Raw genomic sequence first — 23,764 nt, 5'->3', positions numbered from 1 at the left:
TATTTTCAATGATGGCCTGTGCAGTGGGTGAACTGCCTGTACAGAGGCAGAACGACAGATTTGTACCATGTCAGCTCCGGGGTTTGAATTTGTAACCTTCCGGTTACTAGTCCAACGCTCTAACCACTAGGCTACCCTGCCGCCCCAAATCAGACGCCCCTCGGATCTACGCGGAGAGAACTCTTGGTATTGTACAAACCTGACGCTATACTCTACACTGAATATATCATTCTCAGCTCTGGGTTCACTGTTACAGGTTGGTGTACAACGTTTATTCATACAGCCGTTGAACAACAAACATTCATGCTGCCCATAGCATCGCCGCTAGCCAGGTCCTGAACAGTTTGACATCAGTGGCGGTCATCTGTAAATACAAAGGGGGTGTTGCCAAAGAGGCTACGACTGAAAAGAATGAGTGTGTGTCGTCTATGCAAAAAACGAACGATGTCAGAGTAATGAACCAAAAGGAATAGATGGGCAAATTTGATTGAATGATTGTGCGCGGCGCTTTGGTTTGATCCACAGACATCAGGAAAACTCCATCTTCCATGTAAACTTGTCATTAATCATAATGTGATCGTGTGTCTTGTCTGTGCAATTGCTCTTTGACAAACTGCAGCTGAGTCCGGAATAGTGCAGTGACTGTGTTGAGCAGTAAACTGTTCTTCCCAAGCCAAACGGCCTTCATGAGCTCTGAATTTATCGCCCTGTCCAACTGCACCAAGGCCGGGGAAACACCCAGAAATGGTCAGTCAGAAGGTAGAGCATTGGGTTTCCAGCCCTCTTCTCACCCCAAATGGAAGATATTCACTGGGCTCTACGTGTGGTTTGGGATTTGTCTTTAGAGACCTCAACTGTCTGAATCTTTACTGATTTCACCCAATGGAAGACCACCTATTATGAGAGCAAATATTTATCCATATGCAACAAAATGTTGTCCATCCAGTTCAAATACCGGTAGGCCTAGTTATTTTATTACCTCTGCATACCTACTGCATATATGAGTTATTGCGCATATGATCAATCAATACTGTATGACTGAGCACTTTTACTGTAGGCTACATGTGCATGTCACCTCTCCCCCAGCCTGCTAGCCAAGTATGGCACCTCTGACCTAAGGAATGCAATGCATGGCAGTATCTCGTTCTCAGTCGAGCGAGAGATCAAGTTCATGTTCCCCAAATGTATTTTAAACACACACACATTAAATATTTAGTGCCTTCAGAAAGTATTCACAACCCTTTAATTTTTCCACATTTTGTGACAAAGTGCGATTCAAATGAATTTAATTGTAATACCAAAGTTGAAGAAAAATTCTAAAATTTCTGAAAACATTTTTTTTAAATATAATATTTATCTTTGTAGTGACCGGGTGTATTGATACACCATCCAAAGTGTAATTAATAACTTCACCATGCTCAACGGGATATTTAACATCTGCTTTTTGTATTTTTATTGCACAGAGAGTGAGTCCATGCAACTTGTGACTTGTTAGCACATTTTTATTCCTGAACTTATTTAGGCTTGCCATAACAAAGGGGTTGAGTACTTGACAAAAGACATTTCAGCTTCTAATTGTTTTTATTCATTTGTAAACATTTTGAAAAACAGAATTCCACTTAGACATTATGGGGTATTGTGTGTAGGCCAGTGACCAACATCTACATTGAATTCATTTTAAATGAGAGGCTGTAACACAACAAAATGTGGAAAAAGTCTATGGGTGTGAATACTTTGAAGGCATTGTTCCTTTCTTCAGCACTTTTTTAAATCAAAGGTAAGCTATCAAAGAGTACCATACACACAAAGTACAACAGGTTTACATTGACATAGAAGTTGGAGGGGTTTTTCCTGTAGTCAGTGTGTTATATCCCTGTGATTTTCTCTCTGATACACCTGGGTGTCTCGCTCTTTGTTCAGCTGTGATCGAGCCCATCCCCATGGGAGAGGCATCCAAAGACTACCTGGGCAGGTTTGTGAGACCCACATTGCTCAGGGGATTCACTGAGCTCTGCAAACAGAAGCCTGTTGCCCCCTGCGTAAGTAACAGGGTGTAATGAGAAATGTGGACGTACAAATATGCACCTTCAACATGTTACATGTTACATTTGCTTTTAGTTTTTTTTTTTCCTGAATAAACTAATTCAGTTATTTGTGTTTTTCTCCGAAGACTTGGCTGGCTGATTGGCTGGTCAGAAATAATCCCAACAAACCTCAAATATTTGACGGTGTAACTGGGGAGGAAGCAGCATAAGCACAGAGATGGGGAAAATACCCAGCTTAGGTAGCCGATAGTGGCGCTAGATCTGCACTATCGTCCAGGATTGATGTGCCCAGCCGGTAATACATTCTTGTCACCCGTGGACTGGCTCGTACATAAAGCATCATCCATTTAGGCTGCAAACGCATCATTTTCCTCAACTAGCTTTAATGGCGGACCGTCGGTCCTAGCCGATAGCGTAGATCTAGTGCCCACTTTCGGCTAGAGAGGTCCGGCCGCCTGACAACCTGCCCGCTCAAACCCATCCCCTCCCCCTTCTCCAAACCATCTCTGGAGACCTTCTCCCATTCCTTACTTGCCTCATCAACTCATCCCTGATCACTGGCTGCCTCCCCCCTGACTTCAAAATGGCCCGAATTGCTCCCCTCCAAGAAAACAACTCTCAACTCCTCTGATGCCAAAAACTACAAACCACTGTCCTTTTATTTTCTTTCCAAAACATTTGAGTGTGCTGTCTGACCAATTTTCTCGCTATCTCTCACAGAACGATCTTGACACTAACCTGTCAGGTTTCAAGATGTATCATTCAACCAAGACTGCTGTTCTCTGTCACAGAGGCTCTCCGCACTTCCAAAGCTGACTCTTATGTTCTTATACTCCTTGATCTATCCGCTGCCTTCGACACCGTGAACCATCAGATCCTCCTCTCCGCCCTCTGAGGGCTGTGCGTCTCTAGCCCTCTCCTCTTCTCTCTATATACCAAGTCACTCGGCTCCATCATATCCTCACATTGTCTCTCCTATCATTGCTATGCAGATGACACAACTACTTTTCTTCTTACCCACTTCTGACACCCAGGTGGCAACAAGCATCTCAAGCTCAACCTTGACAAGAGGGAGCCGCTCTTCCTCCCGGCAAGGCCTGCCCGCTAGGGTTGGGTGATATATCAAAATCATTTGAATTTATGTTTTAGCCCATTTTGGTCTCGTCTCCTTCTGTGCTGTGTGCACTGTGCACCTTCCCACTTGCACACAGAAACCAAGCACCTCCCCCTGCCACTCACAACAATGACAAAAGATAACTTCAATCTTCTCTGACATAAACTCGCTATTTGCATTTGAGGTTTGGTCCAACAAAATCGTTAATTTGCACACCGAAACGCTTAAAGACATTATTTTGCTGTAATAGAACTTAACCTTTCTAACGCTACCCTTATTATGTCTCAACTCCCTAAAGGTAGAACAGAGCAGACCCTACTGAAGCGAGAGTATCAATGAACATGTTTAAAATGAATGATCAGTTTCTGTCGTGCGCGGCATTGTGGTAACCCAAACAGCTAGCAGCATTATAACCACAGACTTACAGTACGTGCGAGTTGTCTAGTCTGTGTGATAAATGTGCAGTGAGTATAAAAACATCTATTTAAGTAAGGAATTGGCAACTCATTCTCATTCTGAGAAATAATCATTTTCTTGTCCAGGTAGGCCAGTTGGTTTCAATGTCTAAACAAATTGAACAGGCAGTTGTTCAAACACTGTTAAACAACCATCACTGACAGAGAGGCAGCTGCCTACATACAGACTCGAAATCATTGGCCACTTTAATAAATGGATCACTAGTCACTTTAATAATGTTTACATATCTTGCATTTCTCATCTCATATGTATATACTGTGTTTTATACCATCTTGCATCTTGCCTATGCCGCTCGGTCATCCATATATTTATATGTACATATTCTTATTCCATCCCTTTAGATTTGTGTGTATTAGGTAGTGGTTGTGGAATTGTTATATTACTTGTTAGATATTACTGCACAGTCGGAACTAGAAGCACAAGCATTTTGCTACACTCACATTAACATCTGCTATGTGTATCTTACCAATAAAATGTGATTTTTAAACAGTTGGAGACGGGACACGAGGGTCTATTCATAACTGTTCTACCTTGTTAGCAAGAAAATGGATCCAAGTTGGCTAGACTTTTAATGTAAAGATCAGCTGGCTACTCACTACCACGTGGGCTTGTGCTTGAGAGATTGTTTGAGACCTGTGTTCATTTTCTATGATGCCTGCTACAAGAAGTTGGTCAACATTAGTGGATGTTCTGGTTAAATTTGTAACAAAAATTGTGTTTTCAGACACTTGAAAGTCAGATCAATGATTAGTGCAAAAAAAGGTTAATCTATTTTGATAAAATAATTAAATGATTAGTGGGTCTTACATGCTGATCAGACCACTCGTGAGCGTGCGCAATAGGGCTACCACCAACTGGACTAGAGACCTCAGTTCATCTTTCAATCACCCACGTGGGCTTATGCTCCTAAAAACCAATGAGGTGGGAGAGGCAGGACTTGCAGCGTGTAAAGTGTCACAAATAGAACCAAGTTCTATTTTAGCGCCTGGCTATGCAGACATGCGCAGGCAGTGTGGGTGCAATGATTGAATAACATGTATGTGTACATTTATTTTTCAATGCTCATGCTCGCAACACGAGCGGTGTGGTCAGCATGTTATGGTTGTGGAAGGCTTATATTTAGCCTAGGTATAATTTTACAACCCCTGAATTCATTAGATTATTCATAACTGTTTGAAATGCAGTGTATTGACCTAATTGTGCAACAATGTTTTGTTTATATATATCATGAATTGCCCATAGATGAAAAAAAAATTGATATGGTTTTTAGGCCAAATCGCCCAGCCCTACTGCCCATTCCAAGACCTCTCCATCATGGTTGACACTGCAAGTTGTCCCCCTCCAACAGTAAAGAACCTTGGCGTGACCCTGGACAACACCCTGTCCTCTTCTGAAACTATTAAAGCAGTGACTCGCACCTGCAGGTTCATGCTCAACATCTGTAGTGTATGACCCTACCTCACACAGGAAGCAGCGCAGGTCCTAATCCATGCACTTGTCATCTCCCATTTGGACTACTGCAACTCGCTGTTGGCTGGGCTCCCGGCTTGTGCCATCAAACCCTTGCAACTCCAGAATGCTGCAGCCCGCATGGTGTTCAACTTTCCCCAAGTTCTCTCATGTCATCCAGTTTCTCTGCACACTCCACTCAGGGACAGATTAAGAAATCATAGACCCTGAGGCTATTTCCCCCTTCCCGTCACACCATCATTTTCTGTAAACAAATACATGCACCAAGATGCAATTTGAGGCATGGTAAATTTAATTTCAATTTCTAATAAAGCCATAACGTTTGCCATGCGGCATAGGTTACAGTTAAGTAGAGGTGTTTTTTGTGGTTCCACACATGGGATTTTTTTTTCTCCCACGGTCCGAAAACCCCCAGCTTTTTTAAAAACGCATGCACTTCTACGTCATTTACATGATAGAAGACATTAGCTGAATATTTTTTAATACCGCCCAAATTAACAAAATGAGTGGCTACTCTGACAAACGGCGATCAATCTGGTCTTGAATTCAAACAAACAAATAGCCCAGGCCAATGAAATGACACACAGAATGTACTATATTAGGAGGCAATATTTAAGCAATAAGGCACAGGGTGGTGTGGTATATGACCAAAATACAGTGCCTTGCGAAAGTATTCGGCCCCCTTGAACTTTGCGACCTTTTGCCACATTTCAGGCTTCAAACATAAAGATATAAAACTGTATTTTTTTGTGAAGAATCAACAACAAGTGGGACACAATCATGAAGTGGAACGACATTTATTGGATATTTCAAACTTTAACAAATCAAAAACTGAAAAATTGGACGTGCAAAATTATTCAGCCCCTTTACTTTCAGTGCAGCAAACTCTCTCCAGAAGTTCAGTGAGGATCTTTGAATGATCCAATGTTGACCTAAATGACTAATGATGGTAAATACAATCCACCTGTGTGTAATCAAGTCTCCGTATAAATGCACCTGCACTGTGATAGTCTCAGAGGTCCGTTAAAAGCGCAGAGAGCATCATGAAGAACAAGGAACACACCAGGCAGGTCCGAGATACTGTTGTGAAGAAGTTTAAAGCCGGATTTGGATACAAAAAGATTTCCCAAGCTTTAAACATCCCAAGGAGCACTGTGCAAGCGATAATATTGAAATGGAAGGAGTATCAGACCACTGCAAATCTACCAAGACCTGGCCGTCCCTCTAAACTTTCAGCTCATACAAGGAGAAGACTGATCAGAGATGCAGCCAAGAGGCCCATGATCACTCTGGATGAACTGCAGAGATCTACAGCTGAGGTGGGAGACTCTGTCCATAGGACAACAATCAGTCGTATATTGCACAAATCTGGCCTTTATGGAAGAGTGGCAAGAAGAAAGCCATTTCTTAAAGATATCCATAAAAAGTGTTGTTTAAAGTTTGCCACAAGCCACCTGGGAGACACACCAAACATGTGGAAGAAGGTGCTCTGGTCAGATGAAACCAAAATTGAACTTTTTGGCAACAATGCAAAACGTTATGTTTGGCGTAAAAGCAACACAGCTCATCACCCTGAACACACCATCCCCACTGTCAAACATGGTGGTGGCAGCATCATGGTTTGGGCCTGCTTTTCTTCAGCAGGGACAGGGAAGATGGTTAAAATTTATGGTAAGATGGATGGAGCCAAATACAGGACCATTCTGGAAGAAAACCTGATGGAGTCTGCAAAAGACCTGAGACTGGGACAGAGATTTGTCTTCCAACAAGACAATGATCCAAAACATAAAGCAAAATCTACAATGGAATGGTTAAAAAATAAACATATCCAGGTGTTAGAATGGCCAAGTCAAAGTCCAGACCTGAATCCAATCGAGAATCTGTGGAAAGAACTGAAAACTGCTGTTCACAAATGCTCTCCATCCAACCTCACTGAGCTCGAGCTGTTTTGCAAGGAGGAATGGGAAAAAATTGCAGTCTCTCGATGTGCAAAACTGATAGAGACATACCCCAAGCGACTTACAGCTGTAATCGCAGCAAAAGGTGGCGCTACAAAGTATTAACTTAAGGGGGCTGAATAATTTTGCACTCCCAATTTTTCAGTTTTTGATTTGTTAAAAAAGTTTGAAATATCCAATAAATGTCGTTCCACTTCATGATTGTGTTCCACTTGTTGTTGATTCTTCACAAAAAAATACAGTTTTATATCTTTATGTTTGAAGCCTGAAATGTGGCAAAAGGTCACAAAGTTCAAGGGGGCCGAATACTTGGGATACAATAGATATGTTATGATGTGGGGCATATTTTCCTGGCATGGTTTGGTGAATCTATGTCAAATTGCATTGAAGCTGTTCTGGCAGCTCGTGGCACAACACCCTTTTAAAGACACTTTATGTTGGTGTTTCCTTAATTTTGGCAGATGCCTGTATGTGCTTGTGATAAAACTTAATCCACAGTTATTTTTGATGAACTATTGATCCTCTATGGCAAAATTATGCTCTCTGGTGTATTTTGAACATTGAGGGCGGGCTCCTGTGGTTGGATAAAAAGTCATTTATATTTGTATTTTTTGCCTCTTGGGCACACTACAGGTGTGGGCCCAGCCCCTGACTCACACATTTGACCAGTCACATTTATATATCATGCAGTTTTTGTTTTTATTAATCAGTTACCCAATCAAGGCAGGGGCCCCCAATTAACCGTGTGGTCCCCCTACCACCTTTTCTCCCCCCATCTGAGGATTGGCAGAGCGGCAGCAGACTGTCTATACTCATCGAGAGCAGACTCCTGAGTCTTGGTTGGCAATTGCAGTGAAAATATATCAAATATACACTACATTAAACAGTGTATAATATATTCAGAATGGCGCCGGAGGAGATGGTTGCCGTTTTATGGTCTCCTAACCAATTGTGTAATTGTGTTTTTTTTTTGTTGCTTTATTTGTAACTTATTTTGTGCATAATGTTTTTGGCACCCGTCTCTTATAACCGAAAAGAGCTTATACTCACCTCGTACTGGATGAAGATTTTTTCTTTAACGAGTTGGACACAAAGGATTTACTTCAGACACCCGACAAGGCCCTAAAAATTGTCAGACTCCAGCCACCCTAGTCATAGAATCTTCTCTCTGCTACCGCACGGCAAGTGGTACCGGAGCTTCAAGTCTAGATCCAAAAGGCTTAACAGCTTCTACCCCCAAGCCATAAGACTCCTGAAAAGCTAATCAAATGGCTACCCAGACTATTTGTATTGCCGTTCACCCCACCCCCACATTGACTCTGTGCCGGTACCCCCTGTACAGTATATAGCCTCACTACTGTTATTTTACAGCTGCTCTTTAATAATTTTTTACTTACTTATTTTTCTTAGCTGCATTGTTGGTTATGGGCTTGTAAGTAAAAGCATTTCACTGTAAGGTCTACACCTGTTGATTTCGGCACATGTGACAAATACGATTTGATTTGATATACTGTATACATACTTATTTGTTTTTGCTGCCTCTTGGGCCCCCCACGGCATGGGCCAAGGGGCTTCAGCCCCAGTAAGCCCCTGCATTATTCTGGCCCTGACTCCACTGGCTTCCAGTCCAAGCTTGCATCCACTACAAGACCATGGTACTTGCCTATGGAGCAGCGAGAGGAACTGCCCCTCCCTACTTTCAGGCTATGCTCAAACCCAACACCCCAACCCGAGCACTCCGTTCTGCCACCTCTGGTCTCTTGGCCACAGCTCCCCCTCCCCTCCTCCCCTCATTTTTTTTGATTGTTTTGTAGTTTGCAGACTGGTTTCTTCAAGAATGTACCTAAAATAATAAAATGTACTGCAAGTTCTTACGTGTAGTGGGCGTGTACACTGAATCGGGGTACATAATTGGCCATGGCCATGATAGACAGCTTTGGGGATCAAATCAGAGGCCCCTAAATGAAAGGTCGTTTTTTGTTTAACGGGTACTATAAAACCAACCACGAGTTGGCGTTGTATGGGAGAATCCATCTTGGAGAGTATTTTCTGTGATCTCTAAGAGGCTTTAGGGGATTATTTTCCATATATTCATCTTATTTTATATTTGTGTAAGTACCATAAGAATAACTATTTTCGGTGTTCGGCATAAATGTGGCTGTAATATTTGAGTAGTAAAACAGCTCGCATGGCCTTCGCATTACGTAACGGAGTGGTGTGGTTCATGCTAACGGTTTATCCGCGCGATACAGTTACATTGACGATATTTGGTTGTTATATTCAGTCCGTGCAAAAAAATATATGTTGTTGTACCCTCATTCGATGAGTCGATTGCCATGTCTCGCTGTCATTCCGGGAACATTGTCTCCCATACATTTACAAAAAAACAATGTTGCCAGCCAAAATGGTGGGGGAGTGTAATTCACTGGCATAGCATAAATGGCGAAGCATGTACGGCGTGTGGGTTACATAACTGTACAGGTCCTTTTGGTAACAATGTTTCATTTTGTGCAGGAAAGGGGGAACCTAACAATTACAAAATGTCTGACACGGAGCAACAGTTTATGGAAACATCAGAAAACGGCCACGAAGGAGAGGATGATTTTAACGGCGCAAAGACCGCCGATGAAACTGAAGAGACCGAAACCCTGAATAAAGGCGAGGAAGAGACCGAAGCCTGCATAGAAGACGAGGCGGCAGTAGAGGGAGAAGATTCGCAAAATGGTGCCACTGAAGGCGAAGGCGGACAGATCAACGCCAGCAAAGGCGAGGAGGATGCAGGGTGAGTACAGAAATGTTTTCGATCTCGGCAGTGTTAATGGATTGTATCGCTCCTTTGTTCGGTCTGGCTTTGTTGGCGCCATGTGGGGAGCGAGGGGGGGCACCACTTCCAGCAGCGATTAAATGTAACACTCCCTCTCCGGCGATTGTATCTTTTTGCAGGGCTAGGTTGTTTATTCTGTTTAGGGCACACACCGGACTTTCTGGTCAGATGTTTGATGTCGTTTTGGCCATCCAGTAGTAGGCCCAGCCGATCTTCAACAATAATGGCCACTGATTTGTGGAGTATTAGATTCAGCCGCGGGGACCATTTTTGTTTTTCAGAGCGGTTGGCAAGGGGGCCAGAACGTAATTACAAATTAATGGACTGCAAAAAGGTCAAAACAAATATATTGTAACGACCCAGGGTTTTTAAGCGGGGAAATCGACTCTGCCGCACGAGCATGCTTTTGCGGCACAGTCGATAGCGCGCCGGATCTCGGGCTGCTGTTTCATTACAATATATGTGTGTTGTTGACTAAAACATAATTTCAAACCTTGATTATATTTCTATACGATCATGTTTATTTGGGAACAGATTTCTTACATCAATCACTTGAAGCTGGTCTCCTTGTTTTAGTCGTATGTCTAACAATGGAAAATTCACCCACCCAACAAAAAAGGATATGAACATTTTCTCTCAGAATTTGGGGGGACAAATAAAACCAACCACAGGCCAGATTCGTCCCACTGGCTGCCAGTTGGGGGAACCCTATACTATTGTTCCCCAACACTTTTAGAGCGGTTGTTACCCAACCATCATATTTAGTCAGTTATCCTTTTTTCTTTGCTAGGAAAATGTTTGTTGGAGGACTTAGCTGGGACACAAGTAAGAAAGATCTTAAAGATTATTTCTCTAAATTCGGTGAAGTGACGGACTGCACCATAAAGATGGACCAACAGACAGGCCGGTCAAGAGGCTTTGGCTTTATTCTATTCAAAGAAGCAGTCAGTGTAGACAAGGTAAGAGAACATGTTTTTGGGGTTTGTTACTTTTATCTAAGAACTGTAATGCATATTGAATGTCAGTGTTCCCATGTGGAATATCACAACTTGGCAACATCCCTGCAGTCCTACAACTATTTGCCATTCTTCATTCTCTGGCTGCTTTTTTTCCCTTTTGTCTAGGTTTTGGAACAGAAGGAACACCGACTTGACGGACGACAGATCGACCCCAAGAAGGCCATGGCTATGAAGAAGGAGCCCGTAAAGAAAATCTTTGTTGGTGGCCTCAACCCAGACACAGACAAGGAAGTTATCCAGGAGTACTTTGGAACCTTTGGCGAGGTACAGTATCAACATCTATCTCTGGGGGGTAACACTGACTTAGTGGTAAGGTGGTGTTTTAACAGTAATTGTTTTATTTTCCTTTGATCTGCAGATCGAGACAATCGAGCTTCCACAGGACCCAAAGACGGAAAAGAGAAGGGGGTTCGTGTTCATCACGTATAAGGATGAAACTCCTGTCAAAAAAGTGCTAGAAAAGAAATTTCATAACGTCAGTGGAAGCAAGGTAACAATTGTAATGCAGTCAATGCATTGCAGGGTTGTGTGTGTGTGTACGGTCTCTTTTTGTACGTGTGATTGCAGAGTTGTGATTTCCTCCTTTCAAATGAAGCTTTAGATTTCTGTATATAACAAATTCTGTGGTTTCTTCAGGTAACATGTAACCCTCACATTGAAGATCCATGCAGTGGGTGTGGCAAAGGTTCTTCCCATGTCAAACTTAAGTCTTCATGTTACTGATCTGTTCCAGTGTGAGATTAAAATAGCACAGCCCAAAGAGGTGTACCAGCAGCAGCAATATGGCGGCCGTGGAGGTGGAGGTGGTGGAAGAGGCAGGGGCCGTGGAGGTGAGTATCTACACAAAACACCTTGTATGGATTTAACCTGGCGAAACGGGTTCTAAAATAGGCTCTTCTCACCCCAGTCCCAAGATCAAAGTGGTTGCTTATATAACTCTTCTCTATGTGCTTCTAATCACTAATGTAATCTTCTCAGGTCAGGGCCAGAATTGGAACCAAGGTGGCGGATACAACAACTACTGGAACCAGGGCTATGGGAACCAGGGCTACGGCTACGGTGGACAGCAAGGCTATGGCGGATATGGAGGCTATGGCAACTACGACTACTCCGCTGGATACTATGGCTATGGGGGTGGCTACGACTACAGTAAGCGATAACCACCCAAAAACGCAAATGTGAGAAACTTTGTTGGTCCTTGTCGTACGGAAGACACTCAGTCCCTTTCTTTCTTGTCCTCCAGACCAGGGCAATGCAGGCTATGGGAAAACTCCAAGACGTGGAGGCCACCAGAGTAGCTACAAGCCATACTGATCACATGTAGTGCAGGTATGCATTTTTGCATCATCTATGGTGATATGACAATCTAGCTGTAACCATTTGTGCCCTTTGACTCCAAAATTTCTCCCATCTAGTCTGATCCCATTCAAACGTTTGTTAACGGGGGGAAGTGGGTGGGGAGGGTCTGCAATTCATTAATAATGGTCTCATTCCATGTGCCAACCATTTTAAGATGCATCCCTACAAACACTACTTGATCAATAAGGGTTGAGGTGGTGGTTGACCCAGTATAAGCATTAGGGCCTTTGCGATGGGGTGCTAGGTATGGCAGCTAGGTGTCATGTCCCCTTTGACGTTCTCCCCACTCCGAGTGTTCATTTTTAATAGAAGTATACAACTGTTAAGTCATTCATAAACATCATGGTGTCCATGTGTAATACAAAATGCCATTTGGTTATGCTCAGTAACTGTAAGCACCATGTTTCTCTCTTAAGGTCTTAAGTAAATCAGAAAAAAGAAACCCATGGTCCGGCCACAGCGAACATGGGCTTTGGCTTTTCCTTTGGAGTTGGCAGAAATTTGGACTCATGCTCCATATGTACAGATCAAGTGAGGAACTGGGGAAGCAAATGTCACTTTTCCACCTTTTTATTTTTTATTTTATATGGTTTTGTCCATTTACATTTCCAGAGATGGAAGTGTTATTTTTACTGTACTTTTTGGTACCTTTTTGAATCTAATGTATTGTGTGGTTGTATTTTACATGTCTACTGGATTTGCCAACAAACCGGAGCAGAGCTTTCAGAAGCTTTTGAAATAAAACAATTACCTTTTTTTGTTATTTCTAGGATTAGTAAAACATTTTCCCGTGCTGAGTGTTTGACGCGAGTTGCATGGCTTCAGATGTGGGGTGAGGTGAAATAAGAGATTTAAAAACTAATCAAAGGTTTCATTGTAAGCTTGTCTAGTGAATGCTTGCATTTGGCTAGTAGACGAGGACAACCAGCATTAGTTTTTTTGGCTTTTAAGGAGGTCCCCCCCCCATCTTCTCTGTAATTTTTTTTAAAAAGTGGCTTTACTAGTGTTACATACGATACAGTACAACTGAGCGCAAGCCTGTTAATGTAAGTAGAGGGCCTTCCCTTTCTCTCTGGAAACTCATTCCTCTAGTGTCTTGGGCAAATTGGTAGAAATAAACTTTTGGTTTATATTACACGTGGATCCTTTTGTTATCATTTATAAACCCTCCCCCTAATGCTGTTTTGGTTACTGTTAACTGCTTTGTACTGTTAAATGGATTACTTGTCCTGTCTTGGGTAAGGTTAAAATCGTGCCATACAGATGGATGCCTCTCTGGGATGCGGTGGCAGATACTTTGCTGGCAGAGGGATAACTGGCTCAGTCAATGGGTTGAAAGCTGTGCTACGTAGCCTCCGCGTCATTTTACTTTTCCGAGCTAGCTGATCTTACCTCACTATGGATCTGACATTGAACTACAGTATTTGGTATGTTTTTATAAGTGGTTAAGTCCAGGTAATAACTTTAGTCCTCTGGTAAGTGCACGCCCACCCCCATACATCGTCTGTCATCTATACAGTCATGTGTACAAAGTCACTGTTGCCATGCAATGTTGCAGTTATCAAGATCAGCTGGAAGTGACCTCATCAGTCTGCCTGGGCTGGTGTCCATTTCACGTCAAGTAGGCTGTTTACACAGGCAGCCCAATTCTGATTGTTTTTCCCACTAATTAATTGGTCAAAAGACCAGTCCCAGATTGTTTCACGGAGCTGATCTGATGGGTGAAAACACCAATTTAGTGGGGAATAAGATATCAGAATTGAACTGCCTGTGTAAATGCAGCTTAACATACACTTTTCTACTGTATCAGTAGACCTTTGTGACCACTTCTTGATCCAGTAGTTGCTATGTGATTATCTATTTCCACAGGGAAGTATAAATGTGAGGATCACGACTTGTGTTTTATAGTAGAAATGTATTGCCTTTCTGTTGCATATGTCACCGTTTCTCTTATCCCTCATGCAGAATCAAAAGCAGTCACTAATTCCACTTCATGAACTGTCACAAAACATTGTTGTGTTGGTAGATCTAGTCGTGTAATCTTAATGTCTTAACAATTTGGCTTTTTATCCTTAATTGTGGTATGGATCCATGATTGGCTGTGTTGAATAAGTCTGCGTTCCTTCCCTTTATTTTCCACCATGAGGACTGCAGTTTGTATGAAAAGCAAAATACCCAAGTTCTGGGACCATATCCACAGAGAACCTCAAAGTAGGAATGCTGATATAGGATAGGTTTAGCCTTTTTAGATCATAAATACCATTGCTATGGACAGATCCAAGATGAGCACTTCTACTTTGAGATGATTTGTAGATACGGGCCCCGGTGCTCTGCTCTATGAAATCCAATGTCTGAGAAATGCACTTTTAACGGTTAGTGAAATCTCCTGGAGGAGCACATCACACTACCTCTGACTCCTTCTGATTGTGACCAATTCTTACTGTCTGATGCAATTAAATCTTTCTACAGGTTTATACAAACCTTAGAAATCTCCACTGTCCAGTTTTTGATGACTACGCTCCATGTCTGAAAAGGAAAAGTAGAATTATCAACAGGTCCCTACACACCTGCTTAGGTGGTGTGTAGTATGGATCCTTCAAGACTGTTGTGTAAGTGCCATTGGCCTGGTTCAGAAATGGTCCCCCAACACTTCTGTGTCGGCAGATATAAGGAATCAGGTCAGTGTAAGCTCTCTAAAATTTAAGTTCTGCAAACTTCTGCAGTTGTGGAGGCCAAGTCGACTTGGGTTTAAATGTTTTGTTGAGACTGGGTATTCTGTCTCAAGTATAATAAATGTATACTATACACCTGTGTAAATGTATTATAATAAGTCAGGGCTATAGGGTAAGTGTTCCAGTCACCTGTGAGAATGTGGTGTAGCCTGTCTGCATCCTCCATACTGAAGCACATGGGAGGTTTAAACTTGACAATGTTCTCCCAGGGGCCGTCTACTGACACAGATATACTCCTCTTTCAGTCTGGAAAGGGAGACGAGATCAAAGGATATTTCTGCTTAAAGGTTCTCTTCTAAAAAATAATGCAAAGATTTATACCAAAATAAGAATAGTGATAACTCTTCACCGAGTTGTGACTGCAGCAAACACTGACACACTATGTTTGCAAAGTTGTTGCTTCCTAAGGCCTTGTCGCAGTAAATTACCAGTGACTACTCATCTGAAAACACCCTGCAGGTGGAAGGCCCAGAAATGGCTCCCCACATGCCCAAAACCTGTTTGCACCTCATCTGCCACACACTCCCCCTGCAGAGGGTCCATATCAGAGAAATAGGTCGGCGGCATACTGAATAATATTGTCATGAAGTAAGTGCAAATTGACATTCAGAAGCTCCATCTGCGTTGTGGCTGCTTGTGTGATGCTGGGATGACAGTGACCCACTCTAGATGCAACAACAATCCAACGTTGTCAAAGTTTCATTACATACACTTACCACTAGGAGGTACTATCATGTCGATTATGTTGTATTACTAATGTTCAAAGGGCTTTGAACTGTGTCCTTTGCTCTCTCAAAATATTATTTGAATACAACATATTTATGAAACCATGCACGAGCTGCACAGTGACGTGAGCCTACCAGATGGGCTAAATTAATTTTATGCTTGTTTTGAGGCAAGCAACACTGAAGCGTGCATGAGAACCCCAGCAGTTCCAGATGACTGTGACCACACTCCGTAGCTGATGTAAGCTCTTTACAGGTCAACATTGACAAGTCCACGGGGCCAGACGTATTACCAGGACAGGTAACCAGAGCACGTGCGGACCAACTGGCAAGTGTCTTCACTGACATTTTCAATCTCCCTGACCAAGTATGTAATATATTTTCAAGCAGACCACCATCGTCCCTGTGCCCAAGAACGCCAAGGTAACCTGCCTAAATGACTACCGCCCCGTAGAATTCACGTCTGTACCCATGAAGTGCTTTGAAAGGCTGGTCATGGCTCACATCCACACCATCATCCCGGAAACCCTAGATCCACTCCAATTCGCATACTGCCCCTACAGATCCACAGATGACAAAATCTCTATTTCACTCCAAACTGCCCTTTCCCACTGGGACAAAAGGAACACCTATGTGAGAATGCTGTTCATGCTCATCACTAAGCTAAGGCCCCTGGGACTAAACACCTCCCTCTGCAACTGGATCCTGGACTACCTGATGGGCCATCTCCAGGTTGTGTGGGTAGGTAACACATCCGCCTTGCTGATCCTCAATATGGTGGTGCTTTATACCTGTACTCCCTGTTCACCCACTGCTGCGTGGCCAAGCATGACTCCTACACCATCATTATTTTTACTGATGACACAATGGTGGTAAGCATGATCACCGACAAGGATGAGAGCCTACAAGAAGGAGGTCAGAGACCTGGCAGTGTGGTGCCAGGACAACAACCTCTCCCTCAACATGAGAAAGACAAAGGAGCTGATCGTGGACTACAGAAAAAGGAGGACCGAACATACCCCCATTCACATCGACGTGGGTCGTGAGCTTCAAGTTCCTTGGTGTCCACATCACCAGCAAACTATCATGGTCCAAACACACCAACACAAGTTGTGAAGAGGGCACAGCTGCACCATCGAGAGCATCCTGCCTGGTTGTATCACCGCCTGGTATGGCAACTGCTCAGCCTCTGACTGGAAGATGCTACAGAGGGTAGTGCGTATGGCCCAGTACATCACTGGGGCCAAGCTTCCTGTCATCCATAAAGGAAGGCCCATAAAATTGTCAAACTCCAGCCACCCAAGTCATAGCCTGTTCTTTCTGCTACTGCATGGCAATCGGTACCCGAGAGCCACGTCTTAGCATGAGGTTGTAAGTAACAACATTTCCCAGGACATAGACATATCTGATCTTGGCAGAAATGTTAAATTCTTGTTAATCTAACTGCACTGTCCAATTTACAGTAGCTATATTACAGTGAACGAATACCATGCTATTGTTTGAGGAGAGTGCACAGTTATGAACCTAAAGTTATTAATAAACCAATTAGGCACATTTGGGCAATCTAGATACAGAAATGCAATGGGTCTTTGGAGCAGTCTAAAACTTTGCACATACACTGCTGCCACCTAGTGGCCAAAATCTAAATTGCACCTGGGCTGGAATAATACATTATGGCATTTCTCTTGCATTTCAAAGATGGTATTTTCTTTTACCAGATCTAAAGTGTTATATTCTCCTACATTCATTTCACATTTCCACAAACTTCAAAGTGTTTCCTTTCAAATAGTATCAAGAATATGCATATCCTTGCTTCAATCCCTAAGCTACAGGCAGTTAGATTTGGATATTGTTATTTTAGGCAAAAATTGAAAAGGGTGGATCCTTAAGAGGGTTAACAACTTCTACCCCCAAGCCATAAAACTGCGGAAGAATTAAGCAAATGGCTACAGACTTTTTTTTGTACACTACTGCTACTCGCTGTTTATTTTTTTACATTGTCACTTTACCCCTACCTAAAGTTGAAGTCGGAAGTTTACATACACCTTAGCCAAATACATTTAAACTCAGTTTTTCACAATTCCTGACATTTAATCCTAGTAAAAGTTCCCTGTTTTAGGGAAGTTAGGATCACCACTTTATTTTAAGAATGTGAAATGTCAGAATAATAGTAGTGAGAATTATTTCAGCTTTTATTTCTTTCATCACATTCCCAGTGGGTCAGTTTACATACACTCAATTAGTATTTGGTACCATTGCCTTTATTTTTTAAAAACTAGGATCAAATCCTTACACAAGCTTCCCACAATAAATTGGGTGAATTTTGGCCCATTCCTTCTGATTTGTTTGTAGGCCTCCTTGCTCGCGCACGCTTTTTCAGTTCTGCCCACAAATTTTCTATAAGATTGGGGTCAGGGCTTTGTGATGGCCACTCCAATACCTTGACTTTGTTGTCCATAAGCCATTTTGGCACAACTTTGGGGATTTTATTTCACCCCAAAGTCATGGAATTTGCTTGGTCATTAAAAGTTCAAATTGGTGATCCTATAGCTATCAGAGATGATCCCTAATTTTAGAGAATCTCCGATGCTATAAATGCTTTTGGTTTTAATACAGGCTATGGCAGTGTTTTTCGTAGTTACAGTCCACCAAATTGAAAAGTGTATATTCACTTCCATAATATTTGTTCTAGGCAATAAACATACAGAATACCCATACAAAAATGCAGTAAAATGGCAGTACCGTGAAATAATGGTTGTTTAATTATATCTGGTAGCTTGCTGTATGTGTTGGCTTCTAATGGTCATTTTTTCATTTGTGTTCGCTAATTGCACTGTTTATTGTGCTGCACATTTTCTTCTGTTCCACTGAATTCTGTTTGGAAGTTTTATGACAAATAAATAGTTATTGAAATAAAAGACATGCTTGTATTATTTCTTTATTTCATTTATTTCATGCTTCAATCCACTAGGGTTTTCAAAACCCTATTTTTATCGCATTTATTTCCATACATCATTTGTCAATGTATTGCACCTGAATTTGACCCTGAAAATATTACTATTATATTTTCCCTTAGCTTTTAAGCAATTAACAGAATCCGTGCAGTCATTTAATTTTCATTTATGTAGCTAAATATGGAGGTAACCATATTAGGTCTAGCTAAAAAAAAAAAAATCTCTGCATGCAGCCTGCTTGCTCGAGCACATTGGTCAACAGCAACAGTTTTTCAAAATGTACACAACTTCTAAAAGTGGTAGTCCCTGTTCTCCTGAATTCTTGTTTTACCTTTGTAAGTAAAGCGGCAGTTTGTTGGGGAGACGAAAGTCAAGGTAAGCTTAGCTAGCTAACTAACTAATTCAGCTGGCTAATGCTAGCTCTCTGGCTAATCCACTATGGACATGGTACATTTGAATTTCTACCTGTTGAAGCTAGCTAGATAACATTTGAATATCTGTTGAGTTAATGATTGTAAAGGGGGGTGTGTGTGTATATTTTCTGCAGGTGTGTGAGAGAGGATGATCACAATAACTTTAGAAAACATTCATGTCAACGTAGTCATGCTAGCTATGTGTGTGTTCAGTGTGAGAGAGATGATTGTGATCATAATCTATAGAAAATATCATATCAACATTGTGTCATGCTAGCTGTGAGTGTGTGCGTGTGGGGTGTGTGTGTATATTTTCTGCAGGTGTGTGAGAGAGGATGATCACAATAACTTTAGAAAACATTCATGTCAACGTAGTCATGCTAGCTATGTGTGTGTTCAGTGTGAGAGAGATGATTGTGATCATAATCTATAGAAAATATCATATCAACATTGTGTCATGCTAGCTGTGAGTGTGTGCGTGTGTGATATACACATAGGAAACATTGTGTGTGAGACAGTAAGGTAGCCTACTGTAAAATTCTTGAAATGTGTACCTCCCCACACTGGATGTGAAGATTTTTCTTGATTAATCAGATATCTTTTGTATTTGACAATAGGATACATTTAGCCTATCCCTGCTCCCCCTCAACACTCATTCTAACGTTACACCTCTCAACTGCCCTTTTCAATTCTTTCTCTCTTTTTTTTGCAGGAATCTTCTAGCTTGGATGGAGGAAACAAAGGGAGGAGTACAGAATTTATCTAGCCTGCTGACTAAGAAATGTAAATAGCCTGTTTTGCTTTCTGTCTATCTATATCTCCATCTGTCTGCCTCACTGCCAGGTTGCTGAGGGGCAACATATTCAATGTACTTGCTAGGCTAACTTAGTGAAGATCTTAGGTAATGGTGACTCATGATTCATCTGTCTTTACAGTTCCTGAAACATGTCAATGACGTGATGCATGGCCTCTACAGCAGTGCTTCGGCACCCACTCAGTTACCAGTGACCTATTTTGGCACATCCCAGTGAAAGGAGAGAGCAGAAGCACCCTTCCTTAAATCTATAGTCATTGACAGTAAGTTGTTGCCAAAATGTTATATTCTCTTCTGTTTGATACTTTTTTCCCCATATGCATCACGTCTCACAGACTGGATTCCCCAAGAGACATGCCATTCAGCTTCCCATGATTGCCTGATCGTACACACTTAAAAAAAAAAAGTGGTATCTAGAACCTAAAATGGTTCATCGGCTGTTCCCATAGGAAAACCCTTTGAATAATCTTTTTTGGTTCCAGGTTCCATTTAAAACCCTTTCCACAGAGGGTTCTACATGGAACTCAAAATAGTTCTACCTCAAACCAAAAATGGTTATCGTATGGGTGCATTAGAAGTGTAGTGTAAGGAAGTCCAATTGAAATAGCACTGCTTCTAATAATAGAAGTTAGTACATTAAACCAAATCCTATTTTATCTCGCAAAACTCTCATCCTAAATGGTGAGTCATGTAAAGTTTCCCCCATTTCTCTCTTGCTCAGTCAAACTCACACATGTGCACAGTTACAGAGAAGAGGAAGATATTTGCCAATTACACCAATTTCTAAATGTTTGTTGCAGTAATGATATAATATTTTTGTCTCTTTATTGCCTGTTTACGCGTACTTTATTGGTAGCATTTACCTTTAACAGAGGAGCAAACATACCATTGCTACCACTTTTAGTAGATTCTGACTGTTAAAGATATTTTACTGTGTGTTACATTTACATTTTAGTTATTTAACAGACTCTCTTATCTAGAGTGACTTAGTTAGTGCATTCATCCTAAGATCGCTAAGTGGGACAACCACATCAGACATAAAAAGTCAAATGTTTATCAAAGTAGCTAGCAGTTGAGTCAGAGCTAGAGGAGGGAGGGGTCAAGTGCTGGTTCAGTTGTTTAAAAAAATATATTGGGGGAGGAGGGGTCCGAGGTGAGGAGGTTTATTTAAGATACTGTTTAAAGAGGTAGGGTTTCAGATGTCTTGGGAAGATTGAGTGTAATCATGGAGGCTTCCCCCAAAAATCTACCGGGAAAAAAACGTCCAAAATAATGTATTTTTCGTCTCTCAGTGTTTCATAAATGTCCTTTTAATTCGCAAGAGGCTGACTGTATCTCACCGGCGAAAGCATCCGAGCGAACGAAACAGTGCCCCTCTGTCTCAGTATGTGTAGCAAATCTATCTGATGCTGTCTGGTCAGAAAGAGTATGACATTGTTGCAGCCCGTAGCATTGAATGCAAAAGAAGCCAGCAAGCATTTGGCCCCCATTGATAAAAAAATTAATTAAATAGCCAATCAGAGTTAGCTCAGCTGTGAATGGTCCTGGCTCACCAAAAAAGGTAAAGGGAAGCCAGTCTGGATTTGGCTTCAGACCATTCACATCACAAGCCATAGGTCAACATTGTGTTGTCTTCATGGCTAAATTTTCTAAATTAGCCATGGATGGAGATGGGGATTTGGACTTCTGCTTTTACTTAATTCTCCGTACTGGCCAATGATTATAACGGATCCAAACATAAATTCATACATTGTGTCCCTGTCCTGAGAGGATGGAAGTTAAACATGTAGCTATAAGTAGTATGCTAATGTTAACTAGCTGGCCTGGCGTATCATTGCCTATGAAATGTAAGTTAAGCTAGCAAGCAAGTATTTTAACCAGGTAACCTAGGATTTAAAAAAACTGAAAGCGTGTACTGTACAACAGAGTCATAGACTGTTTAGGCAACATGAAAGAGGAGGATGGCATTGGCGTTTCTCTATAAGTAGGTTGAATCAATGTTTTTTTTCTATTTGCAAGCATGCAAATACGCACATGCACACAGAGAAATCAGAACCATGGACAACCACATCATATTTAGCTTATGTTGATTGGACTAAATCGTTTTTGGTTTCTTTTAGTCACTGTATTAGACTAAGCATAGGTGATTTAGATGTTGAAATGGTGCTGGAATACTGGAGGCAGCTCCTGTTTTCTTTGACTTGGGGTAACTCTCCATGGTTCTAAATCAATAGTTTAGTAGTCTGAAAATGTAGGACACTTTTTTTTACGTTGCTTGACCATGCTGTAGGTCATGTAACTGTTTGTTACATGCATTATGTTTTGTGGACTTTACCGGTAGGATGTTGCTCTCTGGCTTTGTAGTGAAACAACATGTGGTTGAATTTATTCTGCCAATGTGTCTTCTTATTGTCTCGGCCTTTGTCACGGTGTCAAGGCATATGAACGACTAGGTTACAGAGCAAACAATTTATCACAACACATAGGTTGTAATATGGCTTCCCCATTGATTTTACCCATGCACCGCTACTGTGTGTTTACATTTCTGTCATGTCCTGCATGCCCACATTATGCCAATCAATTTATTTTATATGTATGCTTACAGTAAGTTTCATGAAAAGCCAGAAAATAAATCAGGAGGTTGGTGTGTTGCAGTACCTCTGGAAAGCCCTTAAATATGCTCCTGACCGCCGTGGTGAAAATTCTTCAACTAGTACTTTGAAAATACTTTTAGCCAGCTGAGTCCACAAAGTTTCTTCAGGAATGACCTCTTCTAGTTGTCTTTTAAAATCTCAAATGTATAAAGTTGTAATGCACCGATTCTCTTCACTGCAGATCTGACCCATCGCACGACTCTTGAAGAGGGCCATGAGAATCTCCAGTACCCCATAACAACTCTTATTAATCATTCATTGCCTTTATATATTCTGTGTCCCTGTCTTTCTATGCATGTAGTCTGTGGGTGAATTATAAAACAATTACTGTATGCAGATGTGCAAAAACTTGTGCTTTAGATTTGTTTTTGCCGTTGCTTGATCCATTTTAAATGTAAGAATATTTTGCAGATTAACTTTGCATTTGCAGTTCTTTATGATAGCTACATTAGCAGCGAATTAGGATTTAATTTTGGGGTGGTAAATACAGGCGAAGATACTGATAAGTCACCTTGTCCTAGAGAGATTTTACAGTTTTCAAAACATCACGCCAGGGTAAGCCTACACAAAACACCTTATTTGAAGTGTTTCGGAAATCCCCTATGGGAAAACTTAGTCGTTGCAATGCGATGGATTGCATTCGGAAAGTATTCAGACCCCTAGACTTTTCCACATTTTGTTACTTTACAGCCTTATTCAAAAAAAAATTATCCCTCAATATAAACACAATATCCCATAATGACAAAGCAAAAGCAGGTTTTTATACATTTTTGTAAATGTATAAAAATGCAGAAATGAATTCTTGGGTATGACGCGACAAGCTTGGCACACCTGTATTTGGAGATTCTCCCATTCTTCTCTGCAGATCCTCTCAAGCTCTGTCAGGTTAGTTCGGGAGCGCCGCTGCACTGCTATTTCCTGGGATGCTTGAATGGGTTTAAGTCCGGGCCACTCAAGGACATTCAGAGACTTGTCCCGAAGCCACTCCTGTGTTGTCTTGGCTGTGTGCTTAGGGTTGTTGTCCTGTTGAAAGGTTAACCTTCGCCCAAGTCTGAGAACCTGCGCCAGAGCGCTCAGGACTTCATCAAATATCTCTCTGTACTTTGCACCATTCATCTTTCCCTCGATCCTGACTAGTTTCCCAATCCCTACTGCTGAAAAACATCCCCACAGCATGATGCTGCCACCACCTTCACCGTAGGGATG

General features: G+C 41.7%; 1 protein-coding gene and 1 long non-coding RNA gene across 7 annotated transcripts; both read left to right on the top strand.

The window, feature by feature from the left end:
* The first annotated feature begins 129 nt into the window (after window positions 1-129).
* Window positions 130-13,401, top strand: LOC112220746 (heterogeneous nuclear ribonucleoprotein A/B). 6 transcript variants are annotated; one of them, XM_024382614.2, is made up of 9 exons: window positions 130-256; window positions 9,579-9,846; window positions 10,679-10,847; window positions 11,013-11,171; window positions 11,266-11,397; window positions 11,641-11,737; window positions 11,886-12,056; window positions 12,151-12,236; window positions 12,683-13,401. In XM_024382614.2, exons 2-8 carry the CDS (start codon window positions 9,605-9,607, stop codon window positions 12,219-12,221), a joined length of 1,041 nt encoding a protein of 346 aa, XP_024238382.1. In that variant the 5' UTR covers window positions 130-256; window positions 9,579-9,604; the 3' UTR covers window positions 12,222-12,236; window positions 12,683-13,401. The 6 variants fall into 6 exon arrangements, with proteins under 6 accessions (XP_024238382.1, XP_024238383.1, XP_024238381.1 ...); XM_024382615.1 differs by having other exon boundaries at window positions 169-186; XM_024382613.2 differs by lacking the exon at window positions 130-256 and adding an exon at window positions 9,033-9,175.
* A 4,679-nt stretch (window positions 13,402-18,080) lies between these two features.
* Window positions 18,081-22,863, top strand: LOC112220745. Its single transcript, XR_002948914.2, has 2 exons — window positions 18,081-20,167; window positions 22,740-22,863. It is a non-coding gene; the product is annotated as an uncharacterized LOC112220745 (long non-coding RNA).
* The last annotated feature ends 901 nt before the right edge of the window (window positions 22,864-23,764 follow it).

Source organism: Oncorhynchus tshawytscha, linkage group LG21 (genome assembly GCF_018296145.1).
Source record: "Oncorhynchus tshawytscha isolate Ot180627B linkage group LG21, Otsh_v2.0, whole genome shotgun sequence".
Taxonomy (NCBI): Eukaryota; Metazoa; Chordata; class Actinopteri; order Salmoniformes; family Salmonidae; genus Oncorhynchus; species Oncorhynchus tshawytscha.
Note: the sequence above shows the minus strand (reverse complement) of the source record. Positions and strands in the feature narration are given on the sequence as shown.